The sequence below is a fragment of the Ceratotherium simum genome, chromosome X (genome assembly GCF_057802395.1).
Source record: "Ceratotherium simum simum isolate JZ-2026a chromosome X, ASM5780239v1, whole genome shotgun sequence".
Classification (NCBI taxonomy): domain Eukaryota; kingdom Metazoa; phylum Chordata; class Mammalia; order Perissodactyla; family Rhinocerotidae; genus Ceratotherium; species Ceratotherium simum.
This window is the reverse complement of record NC_141940.1, coordinates 39,903,311-39,930,232: the sequence shown is the minus strand read 5'-3', so window position 1 is coordinate 39,930,232 and position 26,922 is coordinate 39,903,311. Positions and strand designations below refer to the sequence as shown.

Genomic DNA, 26,922 nt, shown 5'->3' with positions numbered 1-26,922 from the left:
CTTCCCTCTCCCTTTCTCTCCAGCTCAGGGATCAAATTCCCCCTCCTCAGGACTCCAGCCCTTACTCTCAACACCCTGAAATTGGCATTCAAAGCCCTCCACAATCTGGTTATGTATGGGTCAGAATCGACCAGATAAAAAGACCCAGTAGGAGATGTATATTAGGGGATGTATTGTAAGGAATTGGCTTACACGATTGTGGGGGCGGGCTAGGCAAGTCTGAAATCTGTGAAGCAAGCCATCAGAAAGGGCAGGCTGGAATCTTCAGGCAACAGCTGAAACTACAAATCACAAGCAGAATTCCTTTTTCTTCAGGGAAACTTCAGTTCCAGTCTTAAGACCTTCCAACAGATTGAATCAGACCCACCCAAATTGCCGAGGAAAATCTTCTCCACTTAAAGACAACCCAGAGCCGGCCCCATGGCTTAGCGGTTAAGTGCGCGCGCTGTGCTGCTGGCGGCCCGGTTCGGATCCCAGGCGCACACTGACGCACCGCTTCTCCGGCCATGCTGAGGCCGCGTCCCACATACAGCAACTAGAAGGATGTGCAACTACGCCATACAACTATCGACTGGGGCTTTGGGGAAAAAATAAATAAATAAATAAAATTAAAAAAAAAAAAAAGACAACCCAGACCCGGGCAGGCATAGTGGTTAAGTTCACGTGCTCTGCTTAGACAGCCCCGGGGTTCACGGGTTCGGATCCTGGGCGTGGACCTATGCACCACTTATCAAGCCATGCTGTGGTGGCGTCCCATATACAAAGTAGAGGAAGATTGGCACAGATGTTAGCTCAGGGACCATCTTCCTCAAGCCAAGTGAGGAAGATTGGCAACAGATGTTAGCTCAGAGCCAATCATCCTCAAAAAAAAAAAAACCCAAAAAATGAAGACAAGCAATTATGAACATTAATCACATCTACAAAATACCTTCACAGCAACACCTAGATTAGCATTTGATTCAATAACCAGGTCCACAGCCTAGCCAAGGTGACACAAAATCGACCAGCACAGGATTCTAGTTGCCTTTCCTGTCTGAGCTCTCAACACACCTTCCCTCACCTCACCTCGCCCCACATTTGCCTGCCCTGAGCCTTTGGTAAAGCTCTTCTCTCAGCTCTCTATCCCCAGGTTGCAATCCTTGGTCTTACAGGCCCATTTCCTGCAAGACCCTTCCCAAATCATCTCAGTTTGATTGGGTTTCTCATGCCTTCATACTTAACCTTATTTCTGTAAGTATCTGTCTTGCCTGCTAGCGGGAAAGAATTGTGTACCATTCATTCCCTGTAGGCCCACCCTCCAGAGGCCCTGGCATATTGAAGGATCTCAGTACATTTCTTTTGAATTATATCAAACTTATAGAACCCACCACCATTTACATGTAACTCAATCACACTCTTTTCAAAACCTCATTTCTTAGGATCTTTTAGCCTGCCCCACACACTTTGTCCCTATTCTGATGGTCTAATTTATCGACAGTCATCCATCCCTAAAGGTCTGAGGATATTTTTTTCTAAAATATTTTAATTCAAACCTCCTTTAAATTTTTCCCTCAGGACTATCTTACTGTAGCTATTGCCTAAGAAGGCCCACCTGCCCCTAAAGGGTAAGCCCTTCCCCCATGCCCTGACACTGGTTACCTCTCTAGAGAGAAAAAAGGAACAGGGATAGCAGCATTATTTCCACAGACATTTACATTCTGGAATTCGCTGATCAGATTACTTAGTGTTTGCCCTAATGGGATGTTTAGTTTTAATCTAATCAGTCCAGGGTTCAATGATCATTTATCTGGAGAGACGATCCATAGTGCTCATAAAATTCTCAAAGGAGTCCATGATCTCCAAAAGGATGAGATTCACAGGCAATGTCTCTCCCATCCCTCTTCATAAACCCTACAGCTACTGGCCCAATAAAGGACATTACTAACTTACCCTCCCAATCTGGTTTGCCTGCCTCCAATCTCTTCCCTGTTATTCACCCTACACAGATAAATTTACCTAAAGCACAATTATGATCATATCCTTCCCTTACTCTAGAGTAGTCAATGGCTTCCCATGGCCTGCAGAATAAAGTCTCAACATGGTACCTGATACTCCAGCCAAAGTGACTACTTCTCTTTCCTTAAAACCTCTCTCTACTTCCTCACCTTTGCTTCCTGCCTGGGGAGGCCCACCTCCTCCCAATCATTGTCTGTCAAAACCCTCGCCATCCTTCAAGGCCTAGCTCATGTGCTTCTACCTCCAAAAATACTTTCCAGGATACCCCATGCAGAGGTGATATATTTTACTGCTAAGTCTGCATATCACTTTATTTGGGTCTTGTGGCTGATGTCTAGTCGTACCTCCAAAACACATTTTCCTCTTCTTCCTGGGTGCAGGGCAACCTAACAAGACATTTCCTAGTCTTTCTTGCAGCTACGAATGAATTGCAACTAAGCTCTTGCCGTGTGACTAAGCTCTTGCTAAAGGGATGTGACAGAAAGTGAAATGGACAAATTCCACTTGATTTGCTTAAAAGGAAATCCCTGGCCTGGACCTCTTCTCTTTCTTCCTTCCCATGAGTTGGAATGTGGATGTGCTCATGACCTAGCATGAAGCAGAATTGTCCCACTGGCTTAGACTGGCCAGCATATTATATAAGAGAGAAATAATTTGTCTTATTTGAGCTGCTGTATTTTAGGGTCTCTGTTACAGCAGCCTACCCTTTACCCAAACACAGGATTCTCTATGGTAGTGTATTAAATTGTACTGTGCCTTAAAAATACTTGTATAAATATCTCATCTTTTTCACTTGGAAGCCAACTCCTAATTGGTCTCCCTGCTTCCTGTCTTGCCCCCTACACTCTATTCTCAGCTGGGGTAATCCTCTTAAAAGGGAAGTCAGATCATGTCATTCTTTGCTAAAAACACTTACTCAGTCAAAACAAAAATCCTTAAAATGGCCAAGGTCCTGCATGATCGGCACCCTCCCACCAATAGGTTTTATCTCACTGACCTTAGTTTCCTTATTTTCTCTTATAGGTGTACTCCACCCCCAACACTCACTCTGCACCAGACACACCAACCTCCCTACTAGTCCTCAGATACGTTAGATACACTCTGCCTTAGGGTCTTTGCACTTGTTGGTCCCCTCTGCTTGTCCCAGATATCAACATGGCTCATTCCTTTATCTCCCTCAGGTCTTTGCTCAAACGTTACCTTCCTAGATAGGCCTTCTCTGATTACGCTACCTAAAGTTATGCTCCCCCTCCCCTCCATCCCACCCTGGTACATTATTCCACTCCCTTGCCTGAGTTTTCTCCACAGCACTTATCACCATGTAACATATTATACACTTTCTTTATTTACATGTTTATTGTTTGAAAATGTAGGGCCCTGTGGCTTAGTGGTTAAGTGCGCGTGCTCCACGGCTGGCGGCCCGGGTTCAGATCCTGGGCATGCACTGACACACCGCTTCTCCGGCCATGCTGAGACCATGTTCCACATACAGCAACTAGAAGGATGTGCAGCTATGTCATACAACTATCTACTGGGGCTTTGGGGGGAAAAATAAATAAATAAAATCTTTAAAAAGAAAAAAAAAAGAAAATGTAAACTCTATGAGAGCGGGGTTTTTGATTGCTTACTGCTGTGTTCTCAGTGCCCAGAAAAGGGCCTGGCACATAAAAAGTATTCAATAAATATTTCTTGCATAAGTGAATTTCTTTGGGGCAAAGACTTTATAGTCCCCTCAATGCCTAGCATGCTGCCTTGTATGCAATGAAGCACTTAGTAAATATTCGATGAATGAACTATGAGGGAAGACTACTAATATTCTGCCTTGCAATTTACTTCCCTCTCCAAGTATTCCTATACACCTGGGCCTACATTAAATTTCTGAACTCATTAAAGTATGACAAAAGGTCAGAAGGAGACGTCCTATAGGGAAACTGCTGAAAATGGCAGTTCAAGAAAGATAGGATGCTGCTTTGACTGTTTTCTGCCTTTGCCACTTGGACAAAACCTTTCCCCTCTTTAGGTCTCAGTTTCACCATATGTAAAATGAAGCTAGTAGACTAGATGATTTCTGAAGTTCCTTCTATTTTTATAGCTTGTAGTTATGAGCACTATGGTGTACATAACTAAAATTGTATGATTTTTTTAATTTTAAAATTGTATAATTTTTCTTACATCTTTTTTTGTGTGTGTGAGGAAGATCAGCCCTGTGCTAACATCTGCCAATCCTCCTCTTTTTTTTTTTTTTTTTGCTGAGGAAGATTGGCCCTGGGATAACATCTGTGCCCATCTTCCTCCACTTTATATGGGATGCCGCCACAGCATGGCTTGCCAAGAGGCGCGTTGGTGCGCACCCAGGATCCAAACCGGTGAAGCTCAGGGCACCGCAGCAGAGCACGTGCACTTAACCACTTGCGCCACCGGCTGGCCCCTCTCTTACTTCTAATCCATGGTTGGAACATGCTTAATGAAAATGTGGTGTAAGAATAAAGGTTCTCTTTGGGGCAATTAGTAAGTATCATCATAAAAGTAATAAAACATGGTGTAAAAGGCCACATTAGCAATATGCAGATGATGATGCTGAGGCTTACATGAGTCAGATAGGGCCAAAAACCAGGTTTTCTGATTCCTTCAGGGCTCTTTATCTGAAGTCCCATAAGTATACTATATTTTATCTCATTTCCCTGGGTTAGATAAATCAGACCTTTACTGCCCAGATATATTGGAAAACCCATACTCCTTCACTTGTTTGAACGTACTTGGTTCCAGCATTAGAAATAAAACACAGCTTTCTCTTGCAAAGTCTCTGGATGATTCAGGCGGCATGCCCTGAGTCACTTTCCCCTTGGGACCTGTCTTCCAGGCAAAGGCGACACTGTGCAATTGCAAAGAGCAAACAAGCCCTTTGGATGTGCCTGTGCTATGGGTGTCTATGATGTAAAAGTGCTTTAATTCATCCCCGTCCTTATATTCAGATAAAAATCATGTTCAGAAACATGCAAACTCATGTTCAGAAATTTCCCCTTCAGTCTAACTGTGGCTGCGATCCTGATAAACAGATTTTCTTAAAAGAAACTGTAAACCAGAGCTAGACTTACTTTCTGGTGCTGAAAAACAAGTGTGGCTAATTTCCCGCTTGCGGGAAATATCTGGCCCTGCGCGTCACCAGCATCTCCCCACCCCCAGTCAAGCGCGGTTTATCTCCGCCAGCTCTCCCCAACTGCCTAGCTGCAGGGGGCGGGGCTATTTCTTAGCCTCGTCCCCTTCACGGCCTCCAGCCAATACCTGAGAGAGTCGGAGGCTGGCGGGGCTACAGTGAGAACCCACCCACTGCTACCGCTCAGCTAATCGGGACTGGCGGGGGGTGGACCTCCCTGCTGACCCCGCCTCTCCGGCGCTGGGCAATTTAGAGCCGCGCGCCGGGCGGGAATGTAAGATGGCGGAGTAGCAACGCGAAGTGGATAATACTGAGTCTCTGGGCCGACCTCGGTTCAGGTCTCGGCAGCAGCAGTGATCGCTGAGCGAGGAGTGCCTAGGGTAGTTGGCCAAGATGCCGAATATCAAAATCTTCAGCGGCAGCTCCCACCAAGACTTGTCCCAGAAAATTGCCGACCGCTTGGGCCTGGAGCTAGGCAAGGTGGTGACTAAGAAATTCAGCAACCAGGAGACCTGGTAAGGGCGAAGTTGGGACTCCGGCCGGCCTCACCTGCCCGGGCGGCGGGGGCGATGCTTGGGCTGCGAGGGCGATGCTTGGGCGGCAGAAGCTAGGGGAATGGGGCTGCCGCGTGTGTGTGAGTTCTGAGGGGCTAGGGTGGGGAGGAAGGGGCAGCTCTGTGGCGAGCGTGCCCCATGGGCTGTTTCCGTTATTTTACCTCTCGCGGGAGGGTCACGTTCATTCTCACCGTGCGGTGGGGTGGAGTCAAGATGGAGCGTGAGGCGAAGCTGCTAGGTTAGAAGGCTAGGGCTAGAGGACCCAACGCGAGGATAGTGGCTGCCGAGAGCGACGGAAGGGATAGCCGCTTAGCCTCGGCCGTGGGGACACGTGGCTTCGTCGCTTCGCTGTTGAGCCATCCAGGCCGGACTGGGTTCGCTTCAGCTTTTAGACCCTCTTGCGTGGGAGAACCTACTGCCTACTCAGCCCTCCTCGTGTTTCTCCTAGAGTCTAAGAAGCAGCTTTTCGATTCGAAATGGTGTGGGTCGAGTTTGGCATTGAGGGAAATTGACGTTATATACTGAGGGCGCCAAAATTATTACTGAGGACTTCCCTTAGATTGGCAAGCGTTGCCTTTTCACATGTTTACAATCACATCTTTAGAATCGGAGCCATACTTAAGTTAAATCCAGTTGATCTGATAAAGTGATGTATTACATCTGCATCCTGATTGCCAGCATCTCAGCTTGAGACATCCAGAAAATCGTAGGGAACCTTAATTCTGGAATCTTTGACCTTCCCGATTGCAGCTGCCGGTACAGATAATACAAAAGCATATTTTTCGGTAGCAAAGTCTTTCCTGAACTTGTCCACTTCTCTTAGCAGTGTGTGGGGAATTTAAGAAACAGTTTTATCCCTGAATGTTAAGATAATTGGGAAAAGATGGTGGAGTGGAAGACCGAGATCACGTATTCGTGCATTGCAATTCGAATTTTTTTCAGTGCCTTGCGAATTAAACTTGTTCCCTTCCCCCACTTCCACCCTCCTCCTGCACCTTGGGGCCATGTTAGAGATAACTTGATTACCTGATCCTTTCAATACCCCTTCTATCTAAACATAGACCCTTCTACCTAAACATAGAATCTTCTGGTTCTGATAGGCTTACTTTGTGTTTTGTTATTACGGTGTTGATCAAATCAGAGCAGTGCCCACAATCTTACAGATACAGTTATCATCTGTTAAGGGACAAGTTTACACCAAACCTAGTGATCAGTTAAATTAGTTAAGGTTGCTTTGAACATTGTTTTCCGAAATGCTTTTATTTCCTTTTTTCATTCTTTAAACTGATTACCACAGCATAACTCCCCTTATACTTTTTAGATCCTGCTGATAAAAGCATTCATCTGTAGCGGACAGCTTCCTTCTGGATGCTTGATTATTGTGCCTCTGGTTGTGATGCAAATGATAGTGCAAACACTGATGCCATCTGTAACCAGGCAATACCTTATTCAAAAGAGGCTAGCTAAGCTGCTGGCTTTAGCTGTGACCACACCATTATGACTCATGGGCCATGATAAAGAAAATAAAACAGGACCAGACTTTGCAAGTGGCAATAAAGCTAGGGGACAAGAATGATTTTTCATTTAGAGGGGTTTTTTTGACCCCCTTAGAGAACTGTGGTTATTAAATCCTCTTCCTGTGCCTCTAGGAAAAATACAAAGACTTTGTTTTTCCTTGTGTTAAGCCTTCACCCTCTGCATAATGCAACACACCAGAACCTGAGGCTATGCTGGGGGAGAGCAACTTAGTTTTCTACTGGCTGATTTATCGGAATTCATCAGCCACCCCAATCTACTTCTGAGATATAAGGCTGATTTCAATTTTATACAACTGGATGTTAACATGCTTGGAAACATTGGATAAGATTAAGCCCAATGTGGAAAATTGCTGTCTGGTTAGGTTTCCTTGTTTCGGGCTTAATCATTAGCTTTTTGGTTCCTTAGATGTTGTGAAATCTTCATTGAACATAATTGGATATGTTGCCTATGGATCTTCCCCCCCATCACCCCCATCAATCTTTGGCTTTTCTGTACTGCAGAAGTGGTAACTGCTGCCCAGCGTGGCTCTTGGGATCTAAAGGTCATGGACAGGGCTGCTCAGTGGGTGCTGTGGGTCGTCAGGTGGGGAATTGCAGGGCCCATCCTCAAATGAGATAGTTTTACCACTTGCTACGGTTAGGCACAGTCTCAGGGGTGATGCACTCTTGATCAAAGTGGCTTTTCTTCTGAATTCAGGATCATCCTTTGCTGTCCAGTTATTTAGGAAGCATACTACATGTAGATGGGTGTGTCACACACACAAATAGATAAGAGTGGTTAAAAGCTCAGGCTCTGGAATCAGAGAACCTGGATTTGAATCCTTAGCCTTTCTTTGCCTCAGTAGTCTCATCTGTAAGGTAGTATCTACCCATAGAGTTATTGTGAGGATTAAATGAGGTAGGAGTAAAGGTCTTAGAACATTGTCCAATGCAATGAATGTACAATAAACATTGGTAAGAAGGGGTGGTGATGGTATTGCAGAAAATTTGGAAAATATAGAAGAGGACAAGGGGAAAAAAGACATCCCTAATAATTCTACTACCCAAGATAAACTGTTCACATTTTGATTTATGACCTTCTAGATGTTTGTGTGTTTATATACTTTTTTCAAATATCTAAGATGTGTATAGCTTTCTTCATCAGCAATATAATTTGAATAGTTTCTCCCCTTAATATTTAGTCTACATGGTTTTAATAGCTGTATAGTCTTGTCTTATGGTTTTACCATAATTTTAGATAATCAAGTTCCTATTATTAGATATTTCCAATTTTTTATCTAATGCCTTTATATGAAAACCCTTCAACATAAATCTTTGACCATTTCTGATTATTTCCTTAGGATAAATCCCTAGAAGGCGAATTACTAGGTTAAAGGGTATACATTGTTTTTCAGGCTTTTGATACCTATTGCCGAATTGCTCTCCAGAAAAGTTGAACCAATTTCCACTCTCATCAGCAATAATAACAATATTAATAATAATTAATGTATAGTGAATGCTTAAGATGTGCTAGTTACTATGCTAAGCACTTTATACACATATCATATTTAATCCTCTCAACACTGATATGAGGAGTTCTTACTATCCCCATTTTATGGATGAAGGAACTAAGATTCAGAGGTTAAGTAACTTGACCAATTCTGGGTATTATTGTTCTTTAGAATTTTTGCCCATACAACGTCTCATCTGGCTTTTAAAACTTTTGAATATACTAAAATGTTTTACCCCAATCTCTTCAATATTGATAAATAACTTTGGTTTATCTCGTTACTCTGGATAGGCTGAGAGGGGGAAGACTTTCACTTTGGTTGCCTAGGATTTTCCTAAGAACTATATCCTTTGGTTGGTTAATCCCATGTATTTTGCACATGCCAGCATCTCCGTCTAAATTCTTGAGATTTTCTTAAGAATACCGCCTGCCTTTTAGATTCACTTTTATTTCCTTTTTGTGTTTCTTTTTTTTGTGAGGAAGATTAGCCCTGAGCTAACATCTGTTGTCAGTCCTCCTCTTTTTGCTGAGGAAGACTGGCCCTGGGCTAACATCTGTGCCCATCTTCCTCTACTTTATATGGGACGCTGCCACAGCATGGCTTGACAAGCAGTGCTTCGGTGCACGCCCAGGATCCGAACCTGCGAGCCCTCGGGCCGCTGCAGCGGAGCGCAGGCACTTAACCGCTGTGCCACCAGGCCAGCCCCACTTTTTGCGTTTCTTAACATTCCATGCTAGTCGGATGCACTTATGCCTGATGCTAAAGGAAAGGGTAAAGGAGAAGTTCGTTTTCTCGTTGGATGGACATAGCCGGTTGTCTGGCCTCTCTAGAATAGGAAGGGAGAATGATTGGCCCAAAGTCATTTGGAGAACAGGCCATTAGCTAGAGGGAAAGAACAAGGAGTGTTATCCTTTAAATTGCTAAACCAGATCTTTCTGCCTGATAGATTATATTAAGAGCAAACAGATTTTAGTCATAACTGTTCTACCATCAATCACTGCCTAACTTATCATCTCTTAGACTTAGAGGAAACCATAAGAATAATATTAAGATTTTTTTGAGGATTCATTGAACTGTTTATTGACAAGGTGTATAATCTGAGTGTAGTTCATGGGCTTTTTAAGGCTTTCTGGAAGTCTGTACATTCTGATACTACTGGAGGGAAAGATTGGTCTTGATCGGTGAGATTAGAATTATACACAGTAAAACAAGGCAGTGTCCTAATTTACTTGCATCACTTTATTTTTAATATAGTAAAATAACTTTTTCAAGTTGTTAGGTGCATGCGTGGTCATAACATCCTTCTAGGCTTGAGGGTAAGTTTTAGTCCTAAGTTTGGCTTTGGGAAATGGCCGAACTGTTGGTTGATTATCATCAGGTAATATAATAACAAAAAATGGTACTAGTGATTGTGTTGGGTGGTGAGCTGGTGTTTTTTTAAAGAGTTAATTTTCAAACCTTAATGTGATGCTAGAATATAATTTTTAAAGGAATCACCTCTACTAAAGCTGTGTATTTAGCAAATATTCTCTGATGTTTAAGTTGGCAGTGATAATTTAATTTTATAATTAATACCTTACCTGCTTTCAAGAAAGGATTTGAAGTGTGTTTCATGATAGTCACATGTACAAAAGATTCGTTAAGTAGATACATCAGAAGCCTTATAGAACAAAGGACTATAGTAATTGTGCCAAGAATTTGGCATAAAGTGATTACTGAAGTTTAGTGTTACTTTAACTGTATCCCTTGACTTCCTGGCAGCCAAAAGGATAAAGGCATATGCAATGGATTATGTAGTTTTTGTTTTCATAAAACTCTTGACACTTCCAGGCACAACATTCTAAGAACTTGATAGGTGGGATCCTAAAATAATAATATTGAGTAACATAATGAACCATGTAAACAATTTTGTGGGTATTGTGTGTGTGTGTGTGTGTGTGTGTGTGTGTGTGTGGAAGATTGGCCCTGAGCTAATATCTGCCTATCCTCCTCTTTTTTTGCTGAGGAAGACTGGCTCTGGGCTAACATCCATGCCCATCTTCCTCTACTTCATATGGGACGCTGCCACAGCATCCCATAGCATGGCTTGACAAGCGGTGCGTGGGTGCACGCCCGGGATCCCAACCAGGGAACCCCGGGCCCCTGCAGCAGAGCGCGAGCAGTCAACTGCTTGTGTCACCCGGCGGGCCCCTGTGGGTATTTTTTATACTGACTTTGATAGTTGAGGCATTTGTAAAGAGAGATAAGCCACCATGGTTTAAGATGTTGTTTTTTGGTCTTACTTGATAATAAGAAAGCTGTAGAATAGATAATTAGCCCGTCTCCTCTACTGTCTTGGATCAATTGTCAAACTGCTGTTCCCCAGCTCCTAATCAAACAATCTGACTCTGGCAAGTGAATGTCTGGAGCACAGATGATAGTCTGTGTTCTTGACTGAAACAAGAGCCTTAGGCCTCAGATACCAGATGTAGAGGGCAGAGTTGCCTTTTTATTGGAAATCAATGTGAGTGGCTTTCATTCTCCCCAGGGAAGTGGAGATCTTGGTCAAGGAGGTGAGGAATGGGGCTCACCCCATACCTGTGGGCGGCGTTAAAATTTTCTTGAGTTTTGAAGTTGCTCAAATATTTGAAGTACTTGGTCAAGACCCCAGAGTTGTGCACCATAAAACACAGAAGGAGGACGGCCTGGTGGCTAGCGGTTAAGTGCGTGCGCTCTGCTGCAGCGGCCCAGGGTTCGCGGCCTCAGATCCTGGGCGGGCTTGGATCCCTGGTGCGCACCAACACACCGCTTGTCAGGCCATGCTGTGGCTGCGTCCCATATAAAGTAGAGGAAGATGGGCACAGATGTTAGCCCAGGGCCAATCTTCCTCAGCAAAAAGAGGAGGATTGGCAATGGATGTTACCTCAGGGCCAATCTTCCTCGCAAAAAAAACAAAACAAGACACAGAAGGGACTCTTTAGCCTGGAACCTCTCAAAGGGCGGGCAGTGTTAGTAAAGGATATCTGAGAAGTCCCTTTAAACACCCACTGCCTCTTGTTTGGGCCTACCATAATGAGGAACTGCAGAACGTATTCTCCTCCAGGAGGGGTTACTTAGTCTTGTCCATTTGCATTTTTAAAAATTTTAATAATATATTTTGTTTATACCAATATATCCAAAATATTATAATTTTAACATGTAAGCAATATTAAAATTGAGATATATTTTTCCTTTTATTTATACTGTCTTCACAATTAGATGTGTATTTTACACTTACAGTGCCTGTCAATTCAGTTCCTCAATAATCACCCGAGGCCAGTGACTCATTCTGTTCTATTGGGCAGTGCCATTCTAGGACCTACACTTTGGAAAACATGGAAGTTGCTCTTCCAGAAAGTCTTCCGTGGCTCTCTCCTGCCTGTCCATTTGAATTTTGAAGAACATCTTCAGAAAGCAGTTTCGGCATTGGCATAGTTGACGTTGTCGACAGATTCAGTTGTTTCTTAAGCTTATCTGGTGATTAATAGATGTCAGTTCAGTTCAGGGGTCCACGAAAGTGCTGTATTGTTCGTCATGTTGCTCACTATCACTCTTTCAGGATCCAGCCAGAAAATTCTTTGTAGCTATCACATCTTGGTGGGCCCATCAGGTTGTAGTTCTACCCAAAATTAAATGTCTGTGAGCTGAGTATCTGTAAAAGGGTATGAGCAGATTTGTCAAAACCTTTTAAAGAAACATGTTGGACCCACTTGCGTCTAGTGTGTAGTGAGGTACTTTGCGAGGGATGATAAAAATCAAGTCTTCTAAATTTTCACAATAACAGGCCTACAGAAGGGTCACATTCTGTCTAAAGTGAGTGGATGCACGAGGCAGCCTAATCCTGAGAGGTATTCATTCATTCCTTCATTCTTCGTGCCATATTGGCACTGGCTGGCTGGGGATACAGGTGAGCATGACAGCTCTGGTCCCTGCCTTCATGGAGCTTACATTCTAGTGGAGGAGACAGACAATAAACAAGTGCATAAAAAATAAAGTGATAACAAATTGTGATAAGTGTTCTGAAGGGAATAACCAGGGCGATGAGAGTATAAGTGGGGAGGGCCACTTCATTTAACTTTATTTTGGAACATTTCAAACATATACAGAAGTAGAGAGAATAGTAGTGATCCTTCCCACCCATGTGCCCATCACTGAGTTCAGCAGTTACCAATTTATGGCTAATCTTATTTCATCTATTATTACCCTTCCCCACACACATTCACAATTGAATTATTTTGAAGCAAGCCTAGATATTATATCACCCATATATATTTCAATAACTGCAATACCATTTTCTTGCCTAAAAAAGTTAACAATAATCTCTTAATATCAGATAACTAGCTAGTGTTCAAATTTCCCTGTCTCATAAGTGTGTTTTTTCACAGTTTTCTTGAATTGCTATGCAAATAAAGTTCATATAGTGCAATTGGTTGATATTTTTTTAAGTCACTTTTAATCTTATAGGTTCTCAGGGAAGTCACTTTTAATAAGATGGGCAGGGAAGATATTTTGATTGGAGACCTGAGAAATGAATGAGCTAGTTGTAGAAAGAGCATTCCAGGTAGTGGGAAGAAATGCAAAGGCCATGAGGTGGGAAAGGGTATATTCAAGGAATGTAAAGGAAGACAGCATGACTCATGCATGGTAAGCTAGGGAGGAAATATTTTGAGATGAGCTATTTCTCAAATTAACTTAAAAACCAGAGTTCTCCAGATTCTCTCTCAGTCTTACATAGTTTCTCAGAAAATAATGCAACGGGACTAGGTTCTTTTGACTTACTACAGAAGTGCCTTTGTTTTTATTTTTTTTTCCCTTTTTCTCCCCAAAGCCCCAGTAGATAGTTGTATGTTATAGTTGCATGTTATAGTTGCACATCCTTCTAGTTGCTGTATGTGGGACGGCGCCTCAGCATGGCCCAACAAGCGGTGGGTCGGTGCGCGCCGGGATCCGAACAGGGGCCACCAGTAGCGGAGCGAGCGCACTTAACCGCTAAGACACGGGGCCGGCCCTGGCCTTTGTTTTTAGTTATACTTTTATGACCTCAGCTTTCACTGAGAGCTGAAGTAATGGCTTACTCAAGTATACACAAGGTATAATAATGCACTTTTTGTTAAAATTGAATTTTGAGATAATTGTAGATTCACATGCAGTCGTAAGAAATAAAAAAGAGATCCTATGTACCCATTACCCAGTTTTCCCAAAGTTGCCAACCATAGTTTTTCCAAACTACAGTTTTCTTGCAAAGCTGTAGTATAATGCAGCAACCAGGATATTGACATTGATGCTGTCAAGATACAAAGCCATTCTGTCACCACAAGGATCCTTCCTGCTGCCCTTATTGTAACCACACCCACCTTTCTCCTCTTCCCCCTCTGTAGTTTTCTTTTTTATATTGCCTTTTATCTGGTTTTGGTATCTGGGTAATACTGGCCTCAGAAAATGAGTTGGAAGGTATTCCCTCCTCATCTGTTTTCTGGAAAAGAGTGTGCAAAATTCGTGTTAATTCTTTAACTGTTTGGTAGAATTCTCCAGTGAAGCTGTTTTAGGTCAGTTTTCCTAGAGGTTTGTCAATTTTATTGATTCTCCTACCCCCAAGAACCAGCTTATGTTTGATTGGTTGTTCTCTATTATTTTACTGTTTTCTTTTTTTTTGCTTTTACTTTTATTTGCATTTAATTTACGTTGGATTTATTCCTGGGCCATAAGTTTTTGTTTCTTCAGTTTCTTCCGGGATATCTTTTTCTTCTGTGCAACATCCTCTTCTGGTTTAGGAACGATCTGCTCTTTTTCAGTAAGGATCATCTCAGTGTAGCAGGGCGAGCTCATGTAGGGGTTGATCTGCACATGAGCTCTGTACGTCCTGCCTGGCATCTTGGGGGCTTTGTTCACTGGATGTGCTCAATGACCAGAGGTTCTACCAGGCCCTTAAGTTCAGCATTACTCTCTGCATTTTTAAGCATGTGCAGTAAAAATTCAGCACTCTTTTTGGGCCACTGACCCTGTGTCCAGCCCCACTGTTTGGCCTGGGTACACCTACAACTCCGCCATTGTATCAACGGAATGGCACACACTGCTTCTTTTATTTATTTATTTTTTTTTTTTGAGGAAGAGTCGCCCTGAGCTAACATCCGATGACAATCCTCCTCTTTTTTTGCTGAGGAAGAGTGGCCCTGAGCTAACTTCCGTGCCCATCTTCCTCCACTTTATATGGGACGCTGCCACAGCATGGCTTGACAAGCGGTGCATCGGTGCGCACCCGGGATCCAAACCTGTGAACCCTGGGCCTCCGAAGCAGAGTGCACGCAGTTAACCATTTGCGCCGCTGGGCCAGCCCCCACTGCTTCTTTAAAGTGACATCCTTCAGATACTTTGTGGCTTTTTGGATATGCATACCCTTGATAGCCTGGGCAGTTTCACAAGTGTTCTTAAAGCGAACACAAAGATTTGAATCTCTTGACTTGCATGATTTTGTGGGTTTTCTGGGTCAAGTGAGTAGCGAACCATTTTCAGAGAGCACCTCAGGCCGCTTATGGGAAGAGCTATTTTACTGTTTTCAATCTCATTGATTTCTGCTCTTATGGTTATTTTCTTCCTTCTGCTTACTTTGAGTTTATTTTGCCCATTTTCTAGTTTCTTGATGTAAGGACTTAAGATCATTGATTTGATGCACTTTTAACATAAGGATCCTTAGTATAAAATACTTCTTGAATTCAGTGCCAGAAGGTTTATCTTCAGATACTGCAAAGTAACGTGTTTTCCTCTTTGTTCTCTCTACCAGGAATCTCAACTTCCCTGTTCTGATTGGTTTCTGGTTTGATTTTTACCATTTGCTTTTATTTTTCTTGCTTTGCGATATCAACTAATCCCACTCTTTTTAAAAGTAGGATCCTTTCAATTGTTACTTGGATTGGAAAACAATAAATATTAAATAATAATTATCTCCTATATCAGCTTCTTCTGGCAATGGAATTATCTCCTATTGGAGAAGTTTTTCTCTTCATCGCTAGTGGTTATCAACCATTCTGTTTTACTCCTCGTCTATACACACTACACACGCATGCACGCATGCACACCCACCAATACCCCACCTCACCTAGAAGATTAATTGGGGAAATGGTGTTGCTTTGAGGTGTCACTGAGGTTATTATTTTTTAATCATAATTTATTCTTGGTAAGGATCGAAGTATGGATATTAAAACGTTCATTTTGTGGTAAAATATAGCCCTACTCCATAATTAGAGTAACTTTCTGTGAGATTTTTTTAAACAAGACTTACTAATTGGACTGGAGTACAATTAGCATAGAGTGAGAGCAAGGACCACATGTTTTATTCTCCATGGTGTCCCTGGCACCTAGCACAGTGACTGGCATATGAACATTCAGTATCTGTTGAGTGAACTGCCAATATGGTAGATGTGCCGCTGTCTTCTGTAGAAGGCATCATTATAGAATAGTAGTGATTCATTCCTTATATGTTCTTTCTATTTCTTTTGTTACATATGAATTGTGACAGTCCCAGATGCTGTATCAAATTTGCATTCACAGGTCACGTATCTATATGAAATGAGATATGGGCTACCTACTGAAATTATGGTCCAATTACTTATAAGTACTTTAGCCAATCTTTTTCATGTCATGTCACATGTAAAAATAGGTAATATTTGTATAGTACACTGGAGCAAACTGAGGCAGTAAACCACTTCTGGTACAGGGGCTCCTCCAGGGGACCTCCTCAAGTCTGAGGGGATCAGTGTCGACATGCAGCTGTAGCCCATTCATAGGGTACTAGTAGGAAAGCTGTGCTTTTGAGATCTTACTATCTACAGAAGTATATATAGTGCTTTAAAATCTCATCTTTGTTGTCCTTTCTTTCCCACTGTAGTGTGGAAATTGGCGAAAGTGTGCGTGGAGAGGATGTCTATATTGTTCAGAGTGGCTGTGGTGAAATCAACGACAATCTGATGGAGCTTTTGATCATGATCAATGCCTGCAAGATTGCTTCAGCCAGCCGGGTTACCGCAGTCATCCCATGCTTCCCTTATGCCCGGCAGGATAAGAAGGATAAAGTAGGAACAGAATCTCTTTTTCTTTAATTTTTTTTTTTTAATCAGGGGAAGCAGGAGCACTTGCCCAAAGTCACCAAAAATTTTCTTAATCGTCAGATATATATTTAGAGGGTATTATTTTTGTAGCACATTCTCTTAGGTATTACTCGATCTTCAAAACAATTGAGGTGATTGGTTTGTATAAAGCAACACACTTGGAGTCTGTATATTTTTTTCTAGTCATACCTCTGTGACTTTCGGTTAGCTCACTGCTGTTTTTAATTGTATCAGTAAGACTAAGCACCAGCTCCCATGGACTAGACTATTTTTTAAACTGTGACAGATCCTCTGGGATGCTCTTGGGGTTCTAGTTGTGACCTCTTCATAAAACTTGAAGTCTGTTGCATGAATACTTGGTCTTATTATACACACACATGCTGCGCATTATTTATCTGGCATATTAAAATATAAGACATATACATATAACTTTACAGGTCTATTGTAATCAATGCCTAAATTTTACATACAATGCTTGGGAGAAGGCCAGATATTTTTATTCCAATTGAGTGTGGTGCTCCTACAGAGTATAAAAGGCATGGGCTGTGCTATTTCAGAGTGCAGCAAGCATGTTTACCTGTTATTTAAAGGGGTTGAGGTTGCTGGAAGGTTGACCTCCAGATGAGTAAGGGGGTGGTGTAATTTACAAAGCTACAATTTCCATTCTGCGATATGTTGTTAAATTTTGACATGTTAGGTGTTATACAGGTTGGAGTATATATGTGTTGAAAGAGATTTTAATAAAATTCTTATGAAAAAAATTTTTCTCTGCCTAATTTAAATAATTTAGCATTGGAAACACTTGAATAGGCTGAAAATATGTACAGTAAGTTAATAAAATGAAAGGTAGGAAAGTATTTTCTGAAATGTATCCTGAGTTGGAAAAGTGATATTGCACTTTATATTTGTGCTAGGTAGTGATCTACTCAGAGTCAATGGCCATGTCACTTTCTGTGAATTTCTTGGTAGCACAGCGCCTTAAACATAGTAAGTATGTAATAAATAAATGCTTCTTGAGCAAATGAATTGTTTCTCAAATTGGCTTTTTTTTTTTTTCTTTCCTCCCCTCCATTTAGAGCCGGGCTCCAATCTCAGCCAAGCTTGTTGCAAATATGCTCTCTGTAGCAGGTGCGGATCATATTATCACCATGGACCTGCATGCTTCTCAAATTCAGGTATCAATGGAAGCTAAATATTAGCTTAGAAATTATTAGGGGTTAGAAAGTGGGGAGGAGAGGAGTGATAATGCTGAAGACTTCAGAGAAGCAAAAAACTGCCCAAGTACAGCTCAAATAAACTAGATACTGGTGACATTTTGAACATCCTCACCTTAAGCAGAGTTCATGATCTTAGTCACTTGGGGTGGTTGGATAGGGAGGCAGTGTGGTATTCTGGGAAGAGCGTAGGCTTTGGGATCAGATCTAGTTTGAATACTGGCTCTGACACTTACTAGCTTTGTAACCCTTGCAGTTTATTTAACTTCTCTGAACATACACTGCTTTGTTATTACGAGTATTAAAAAAGATATTAAATTCATAGTATAATGCCTGGCTCATGACAGGTACCAAATAAATGGGAAGTGTTATTGTCATCATTAAATTTAGAGCCACAGATTTGGAACCTACTTTCTTTTTTTTGTGTGTGAGGAAGATCAGCCCTGAGCTACATCCATGCCAATCCTCCTCTTTTTGCTGAGGAAGACTGGCCCTGAGCTAACATATGTGCCCATCTTCCTCCACTTTATATGGGGCGCCGCCACAGCATGGCCTGACAAGTGGTGCGTCGGTGCGTGCCCAGGATCCGAACCCGGGCCGCCAGCAGTGGAGCGCGTGCACTTAACCGCACCATGCGGCCGGCCCCCGAGGAACCTACTTTGTAGCATAAACCCAGAGTAAGGGGAGTGGAATACCACCTTATATTTTATACTTTTTTTTTTTTTGAGGAATGTTGGCTCTAAGCTAACATCTGTTGCCAATCTTCCTCCTTTTTTTTTTCTTTTTTTCTCCCCACACCCCAGTAGATAGTTGTATGTCATAGTTGTACATCCTTCTAGTTGCTTTATGTGGGACGCTGCCTCAGCATGGCTTGATGAGTGGTGTGCAGGTCCGCCCCCAGGATCCAAACCGGCAAACCCTGGGCTGCCGAAGCAGAGTGTGCGCAGTTAACCGCTATGCCACCAGGCCGGCCCCGTTATTTTATACTTTTTAAAGAGACTTTCAAATCATTATCATTGGAGGCTTATGGCAATCCAATGAGGTACATAGGACAGGTGATTGGTTATACCAATTTTATAGATGAAGAACAAAGTTGAAAAACACAACTAATCTGTAGCAACTAGTATTAGAACACAGATCTCCTGACTTCTAGTTACTCTCTGTGACCATTTATTATAAATACCTTCCACTAAGTTTATATACCATAGCATTGCTAACTGGTTTACCAGTTAGTTTTTGCTCCTTAACAAACCAGCCCAACATTTGGTGGCATAAGGCAGTAAGTATTTATTGTCTCATGGGTCTGCACGTTGGCTAGAAGTTCTGGTCTCGGCTGAACTTGGCCGTTTTTCCCATTGGCTCACTCATGTGCCTTTGGTCAGTTGTGGGTTAGCTGGGGGCTGGCTTTGCCCATCATGGCTGGGCTGTCTTACACAGTCCAGTTTCAAAGAGGGCATTTTTACAGTCTACCACACTGGGCATGCCTTCTGATCAGTTTGAGTGTTGTAGTAAGGTATTCTTTGGGCAAATTACTATTCTCTTTGTGTTAGTCATTTATAAATGGAAGAAAAGGGTAAACCTTAAACTTACACAATGTTACATGTCAAATTGATTCACTTAAAAAATAAATAAAGGGAAAAGAAGGAAAACAAAACAAAACTGACCTAGCTTCTTTCTACAGGGCTTTTTTGATATCCCCGTGGACAATTTGTATGCAGAGCCAGCTGTCCTGAAGTGGATAAGGGAGAACATCTCAGAGTGGAGGAACTGCACTATTGTCTCACCCGATGCTGGTGGAGCTAAGAGGTGTGGTTGAAATTTGTACTGTTCCCAATGTACTGGGAAGATCTTTCAGACAGTTGTATCAGAAAGTGATGTTTTTCTATCCAGTGACAGTTTTAAGTACTTCAGAATGGATGCGCCAGTAGCTGGGACGTGGGCTGGATATAGTTTTACTCACTCATCTTTTACTGGCCTGAGTCACTACCCGAAAGACAAGACAGCAGCCAAGGAGCCCTAAATAGTCTGGTATTGTGGGCTTGACTGTAACCCAGTAGTAACTTAGCACTGCAGGGCTAGCAAACTGCTGTAAACCTATCAGGAAGGGGAGGAAATTTGGTTTTCTAATGAATGGCACCTGCTATCGAACCACATGCTAATAGCAGACAAGTAAGCTTTTACACACCTCTTAATGCTGTGGTTAGACCATTTGGAACCTTTGGATTAAAATATTAAGCAGGAGGGAAAATAAAGTGTGGTAATTTTATTTAAAGCCAAGACCATAACATTTTAAACAAACTGATTGCCAGGGATTGCCGGTTGCCGTGCTTTGCAGCTCATGTGGTGCCGACTAAGAGCTTTTGATTTCCCTAGTGGATCACTCGTTAGTGATGCATTCAAAAGTATGACATGTTCTTCTTGTTGTGGAAATAGAATGAAGAGCGACAAAACACAGAGGATTCGGAAAAGCAAATTCAGATCTTTCTAAAAGCCATTCAGGGGCCGGCCTGGTGGCACAAGTGGTTAAGTGCGTGGTCTCTGCTGCAGCAGCCCGGGGTTTGCCGGTTCAGATCCTGGGCGCACACCGATGTACCACTTGGCAAGCCATGCTGTGGTGGCATCCCATATAAAGTGGAGGAAGATGGGCACGGATGTTAGCCCAGGGCCAGTCTTCCTCAGCAAAAAAAAAAAAAAAAAAAAAAAGGATGATTGGCAGATGTTAGCACAGGGCTGATCTTCCTCACACAAAAAATAAAAAAAATAAAAGCCATTCAAAGTCTTCAGTAACTTTCTCAACAACTTCTTTATTTCAGTAACTTCAACAGAACTGATGAGCTGAGAACTTGAGTTCTATTATCCACCCAGGTGTGTGGTTTTGTGGGTCCCACGTAATCGCTAGTTAGCCCCTGTAATACTAGAGAGAGCACCTCATAAACATCCTTCTAATGGTAGTTGTCATACTTGTCTTAATCTGTTGGACATTATTTTCACATCTTGCCATGGAACTGAGAAATACTCATGTTTGAAATAAATAATCAAGCAGGATTTTCTTTCCAAAGTTGGGTACAAAAAAACTGCCTTCAGTAGATGACTTATCGCTACATGATTTTTTGTTGTTTATAATTTTTTTATAGTGGTGAAGTATTTTCACAGTGAGTGGCTTGGCTGGGTTCTTCTGCCTTGGCAGGGTTTTTGGAGTACGTAGAGATCCCTGTGTGATGTGACCTGCACATAGTTCTCCCCTCAAGAGTATAGGCAGTGACTTTTTCTGGCTGTTTATGCTTTGTCACTCACTGAGTTTGTTGGCGATTGAGTATGGACAGTCTGGGATGCTAGAACTAATTGATCATGCATTTGCCTCCGACAAGTCATCATTCCAAGCAGATTGGTTACTCTCGATGTTATGTGCCCACACAGTAGTAATGGAGAGCACAGGGTGTGGTCATTTAGATCAGGGTACACATTTTGCCTAGGTTGTGGTTCAAACCTTGTGTGTTCTCTATTCTATGGTCACAGGTTCCGCTAGTCAGCACAAACTCAGGTATGTGACCATAGTCACAAAGGAATCAGGACACAGTGCTCTGCTTGGACCAGTACTACATTAAAAAGTAAAACCCAAAGCACAGGCCTCTTCACATATGATGAGGATGGCACAGTGGAGCACGGACACGCCTGTCACTGGGGCAGCACACTGTCATTTACACCAAACAGATTTCTGTTTAAATTATATGGCACTTTGTCACCAAATAGATTTGTCTTCTATTGTACCTTCTAGTCTGGTTCGTATTATCTTGTAACAAAAAAAAAGAATTCTGTTTTGATTTGGAGATACTTTGGGCTGTACAGTGACATGCCCAGTTTGCCTGGTTAATTGGTGTAACTTTCTTTCTAGCAGTCATTAAAGGAACTCCCAAACTTGGTGTCCAGGTACAGTTGACATCGACAGTTGGTGGATCACTGAGGGCAGTGTGATGAGGGCACGGGCATTGGAACAGGCTGGGTACTGCTCATCTCCCGCAGGTTCAGGTTCACTTCTCACCACATCCGCATGTGCAGTTGGGACAGTCTGCACTCCAGGGCGTTAGTTAACCAAGCCTTCTTTCTCCCCTTCTGCTGCCAATCCATTAAATGAACGTGCCTTAGCGTTATACTGCTTCCCAGAACTGGTGAGGGTGTCTGTCTATCCCCTACTGTAACCCAGAATGAATTATAACCTAAATTTGACTAATATATTCATAAACTCCTCTCAGGATATGGAGGCATCAGTCTATAAAACCCAGTTTGTGCTGTCAGTCTATTATAGTTGCTTTCTTCCAGCCCTGGGAAGGTTTCAAGGAGTATTTGCCCCCAGAAAACAAGCCCATTCTTTAGTCCATTTCTTTTGTCTTAGGAGCCCCCCCCACACAAACACAGGTTTTAACTGTGAACACCCTGTTTTGCAGAGTGACCTCCATCGCAGACCGGTTGAATGTGGACTTTGCCTTGATTCACAAAGAACGGAAGAAGGCCAATGAAGTAGACCGCATGGTGCTGGTGGGAGATGTGAAAGATCGGGTGGCCATCCTAGTGGATGACATGGCTGACACTTGTGGCACAATTTGCCATGCGGCTGACAAGTGAGTGTTCAGTGGTGGGGCTGGTGGTTAGAAGTCAAAAGCTAACTGCTGGGGCCGGCCCGGTGGTGCAGTGGTTAAGTGTGCGTGCTCCGCTTTGGCGGCCCAGGGTTCCCAGGTTCAGATCCCGGGCGCGCACCAACACACCGCTTGTCAAGCCATGCTGTGGCGGTGTCTCATATAAAGTAGAGGAAGATGGGCACGGATGTTAGCCCAGGGCCAATCTTCCTCAGCAAAAAAAGAGGAGGATTGGCCTCGGATGTTAGCTCAAGGCTGATCTTCTTCTCAACAACAACAACAACAAAAAGCTAACTTTTGTCCGAATTCCTTCAGCCTGCTGATTCTCTTTGGAACTGAATTGAGGGGATGATAACTAGCTGTGGGAGTTTTTCATCACCCTAGGCTTGAATTGCAGTACATATGATGAATTGCAGTACATATGAATTGATGAGTACTTTATTTTTTCCCAGATTTCCTTAGTTTTTTTTCTTTTTATTGTGCTAAACTATCTATAACACAAAATTTACCATTTTAAGTGTACAATTCAATGGCATTAGTTACATTCACAATGTTGTACAATTATCACCACTGTATTTACAAAATTTTTTCATCACTCTAAATACTTTTGATAATTTTTTTAACAAGTTAAAGTGGAAATCCATTGGCTTGAGAAGACAGAAATATAGTCTCCTATTTATAGTTTACCTGAGCCAGAAACCCTGATCTTAACTCTTGACGATCCATTTTAGCTGCTACTATCTTTGTTCATATCGCTTCTCTTCTCTTGCCTGCACCGTTCTAAATTGCCTTCCCTCTGTTCTCTCTGCTGCCAGGCACTAGTCTCTTACCTCCCCAGTGCATCTTTCACATTGCCTTTCCACATGCTAATCTTTCCACAACTATGGCTAGATCCCATCACTCCTCTCCTTTAAAACCTTAAGTGGCACCCCATTGCTTACAATCCAAGTCACTATAGACAGCATTGTCTCTCATAACTTTTCTTTAACTTCGTGAGTGTGCCTTACCCAGGGCCTGGCATATAATAGGTGCTAAAAAAATTTATGTACTGAATGATTCCTGATTTGGATCCTGGAGTATACATTTATAAAATTCATTTTGTCCTCATATTAGTAAGGTAATGCTAATTGCTATAACAGATCAACTCCCTGAATTGTCAGTAGCTTAACATGATAAAGTTCCTTTCTTGTTCATGGCATACTCCAGTGTGAGTAGTCCTCTTTCAGTCTTGTGGCACTGCATCTTTAACATGTGGCTTCCAAGATTACTTTGGGAGATATTTCCATTTTGGCCAGCCAGAAAGGGAAAAGAGCGTGGAAGATCACCCATGGAAAATTTTTATAAGCCCAACCAAAAAGTGGTGTACATTGTATCTGCCCACGTTTTGATAGTCAGAATTGTCATGTGGCCACACCTAACTATGCAAGGGAGGCTGGGAAATGTAGTCCAGCTGTGTGTCCAGGAAGAAGAGATGGATTTTGTTGAGCGTAGCAGTCTGTGCTACAGTCCTTTTACACTAATACGAATGTATTCAGATAAGTTCTTAGTCCAGTTCTCTCTCCTTGCTATGGACTGAATCATGTCCCTCTAAAATTGATATGTTGAAGCCCTAATGCTCATTGTGATGGTATTTGAAGGTGAGACTTTTGGAAAGTAATTAGGTTTAGATGAGGTCATGATGGGATTAGTGCCCTTATAAGAAGAGACACCAGAGAGCTTGCTACCTCCTCCACATTGAGATGGCAGCCACTAATAAGCCAAGAGAAGAGACCTCAGAATGAAACCTACCTCGCCACCACCTTAGACTCAGACTTCTCAGCCTCTGAATCTGAGAAATAAAATTCTGTTGTTTAGGCCACCCAGCCTGTGGTATTTTGTTATGGCAGCCAAGCTGACTAATAACACTCCTCCTTCCTAACTCAGATTCTATAGTGACAAGTAAGATTAATCCAAATCAACTCTGCTTTTTCCTGTAGACTTCTCTCAGCTGGAGCCACCCGAGTTTATGCTATCCTGACTCATGGCATCTTTTCTGGTCCGGCCATTTCTCGCATTAACAATGCATGCTTTGAAGCAGTAGTAGTCACCAATACCATACCTCAGGAGGATAAGATGAGGCATTGCTCCAAAATACAGGTGAGGATGAGATTCTTGCAAAACACAACTCCACTAAGTATTTAGGAGGTGGTTACATATGTTGAATTAGATGTCTGGCTTCTGAAGATTTCTTCCTTTGCTCTTAAGGGTTTAGTCTGGCATCAGGCTCTGTGATCCAAAAGTAAAAAATCACATGTTTAAAAATTCAAATTGCTAGACCTCAGAATCTCTGGAGGATGGAGCCCAGGATTCTATATTTTAACAGGCTCTCCCGGTGATTGTAATGCACACTCAAGTTTGTAGGTCCATGCTTTACAGTATGTGTGTGTCACTCTTAAATGTTAGCCCCTGCAGACCTAATGTGAAAGCTGATGGTGTGCTCCTTAGAACTACAGTGTTGTTCCAAGTGTGCTCTGGAAACCACCTAAATTAATTACCTGGAGTTCTTGTTAAAATGCACATTCCTTTGCTCCATCCAAGACCTACAGAACCAGAGGTCCTGGGACCAGTACTTTAGAGTAATTCCCCAAGTAATTATTAGACACTGAAGTTTGATTGCTGTGACACTAAAAGAACAAGGCTTTGCTTAATTAAAAATGTGTACAGTAATCCATTTGCTATCTGAAATATGTAGACCTGGAGGGTTGATGTCATTCTTAAAGATTTTTTTTCGGCTTAAATATTGTTTGTTTGTTTTTATTCCTAAGAATTTTTGAGTGTGAGTCAGGGCTTTTTCACCATTCGCATTCTGATTCTTTCCTAATGCTTATATTAAAAATGTTATGAAGACTAGCTGGGTGTGGGCTTATGAGGGGAAACAGCACAATGCAGCAGTCTCAAGAGGAAGGACCCTCCTCAGCCTGCTCATCAGTGTTTGCAAATTGGCTGGTCATCTCTGTCCCCTGATACTAACCTGAGGATTTTCTTGCCTTTGTAGGTGATCGACATCTCCATGATTCTTGCAGAAGCCATCAGGAGAACTCACAATGGGGAATCGGTTTCCTACCTATTCAGCCATGTCCCTTTATAATAGAATAATTTCTGAGGCTTTTTAAAAATAAAGTGAACCCCGCCCCTTGTTTTCCCTTGGTATTTGATGAAAAGTTCAGCAGAAGACCCAGCTTGCTCCAGTGTAGCTTTCTACATCCCACACCAGGTATAATAGTGTTTCTCCTAAAATTTAGGGCAAGACAGATTGAGATTAACTGCTGGGATTTCCTGCCTACATTGTCTCATTCTGGCTTCTTTGATTTTGTGAGCCTTGCAGCTTTAACTACAGCTCAGCTGCTGCAGGATTTCAGCCTTTGAAGGGTGTTGTGTAGGGGTGTTGGAATGTGATTGGGGAAGCTCAGACTCCTTTGCATGTGAATGCTTCAGGGTTTCCTTGGTTCAGAACTACTACCAACAAAGCCAACCCAATCCCCCCACCCCCAACCTGTGACAAGTTCTCTAAGGTCTATGCTAAATGACAGCAAGAGCCCTCGCAGCCATGACCCCGGCTGTGGTTGCTGAGCCCCCTGTCAGGCGGGGACAGGCAGCTCTTAGCCCTGCTGCACTCAGGCGGGCGGGGCCTGAGGGGAGGCAGCATTCGGTGCAGCAAATGCTTCCTGGGAGGAAAAAGCCTGATCCATCACCCTCTGCTTGGGGACTGTAGTGCTTGGATTCTCCTTCGTACCTGTTCCTTTCCATTTGGCTTGATCTTCAGCCATCTTGACCTTTTCCTGGCCAAATATCTTCTTGGGCCCAACTGATCATTGTACCTTAGTGTTCTGGAAAGCAAACTCGCTTCTTGCTCTGTATTCTCTAACATTTACACGAGATTATTTTGCTGTAGCTTAATCTTCCCTAGCCCACTACCACCGTGGTAGTAGGCTTTAGGTGGTGTTATAGTGCCTTTTGATTAATTTAAGTATTTGATTTTCATCTTCCTTCCTTGGATCTATTTGGCCTCTCAAATGACCTGAGATTTCTGTTAAAAAAATTGATGTTACTGTCTCTTGTAGAGGAAAATAATAAAATGTTTGTCTGCGTGTGATCGTGGGTCTCTATCATATCTGTACTGGTCTCCCTGCCGGAGGTTTGGTTTAGGTGTCCTGCCGCCCAATGATAGCTCTTTGTTTCCACAGCAT

General features: G+C 42.5%; 1 protein-coding gene across 1 annotated transcript; it reads left to right on the top strand.

Moving 5' to 3' along the window:
• Window positions 1-5,426: 5,426 nt before the first annotated feature.
• Window positions 5,427-26,828, top strand: PRPS1 (phosphoribosyl pyrophosphate synthetase 1). Its single transcript, XM_004440455.3, has 7 exons — window positions 5,427-5,664; window positions 16,632-16,815; window positions 17,928-18,026; window positions 19,747-19,871; window positions 22,508-22,681; window positions 24,673-24,832; window positions 25,731-26,828. Exons 1-7 carry the CDS (start codon window positions 5,543-5,545, stop codon window positions 25,821-25,823), a joined length of 957 nt encoding a protein of 318 aa, XP_004440512.1. The 5' UTR covers window positions 5,427-5,542; the 3' UTR covers window positions 25,824-26,828.
• The last annotated feature ends 94 nt before the right edge of the window (window positions 26,829-26,922 follow it).

What these genes read in the sequence shown, in the direction of transcription:
- PRPS1 (XM_004440455.3), top strand. Translation starts at nt 5,543, where the DNA reads ATGCCGAATATCAAAATCTTCAGCGGCAGCTCCCACCAAGACTTGTCC. An exon ending in GGCAGGATAAGAAGGATAAA is followed by an intron (nt 16,816 to 17,927) that starts GTAGGAACAGAA and finishes CCCTCCATTTAG; the next exon opens with AGCCGGGCTCCAATCTCAGC. An exon ending in TGCATGCTTCTCAAATTCAG is followed by an intron (nt 18,027 to 19,746) that starts GTATCAATGGAA and finishes TTCTTTCTACAG; the next exon opens with GGCTTTTTTGATATCCCCGT.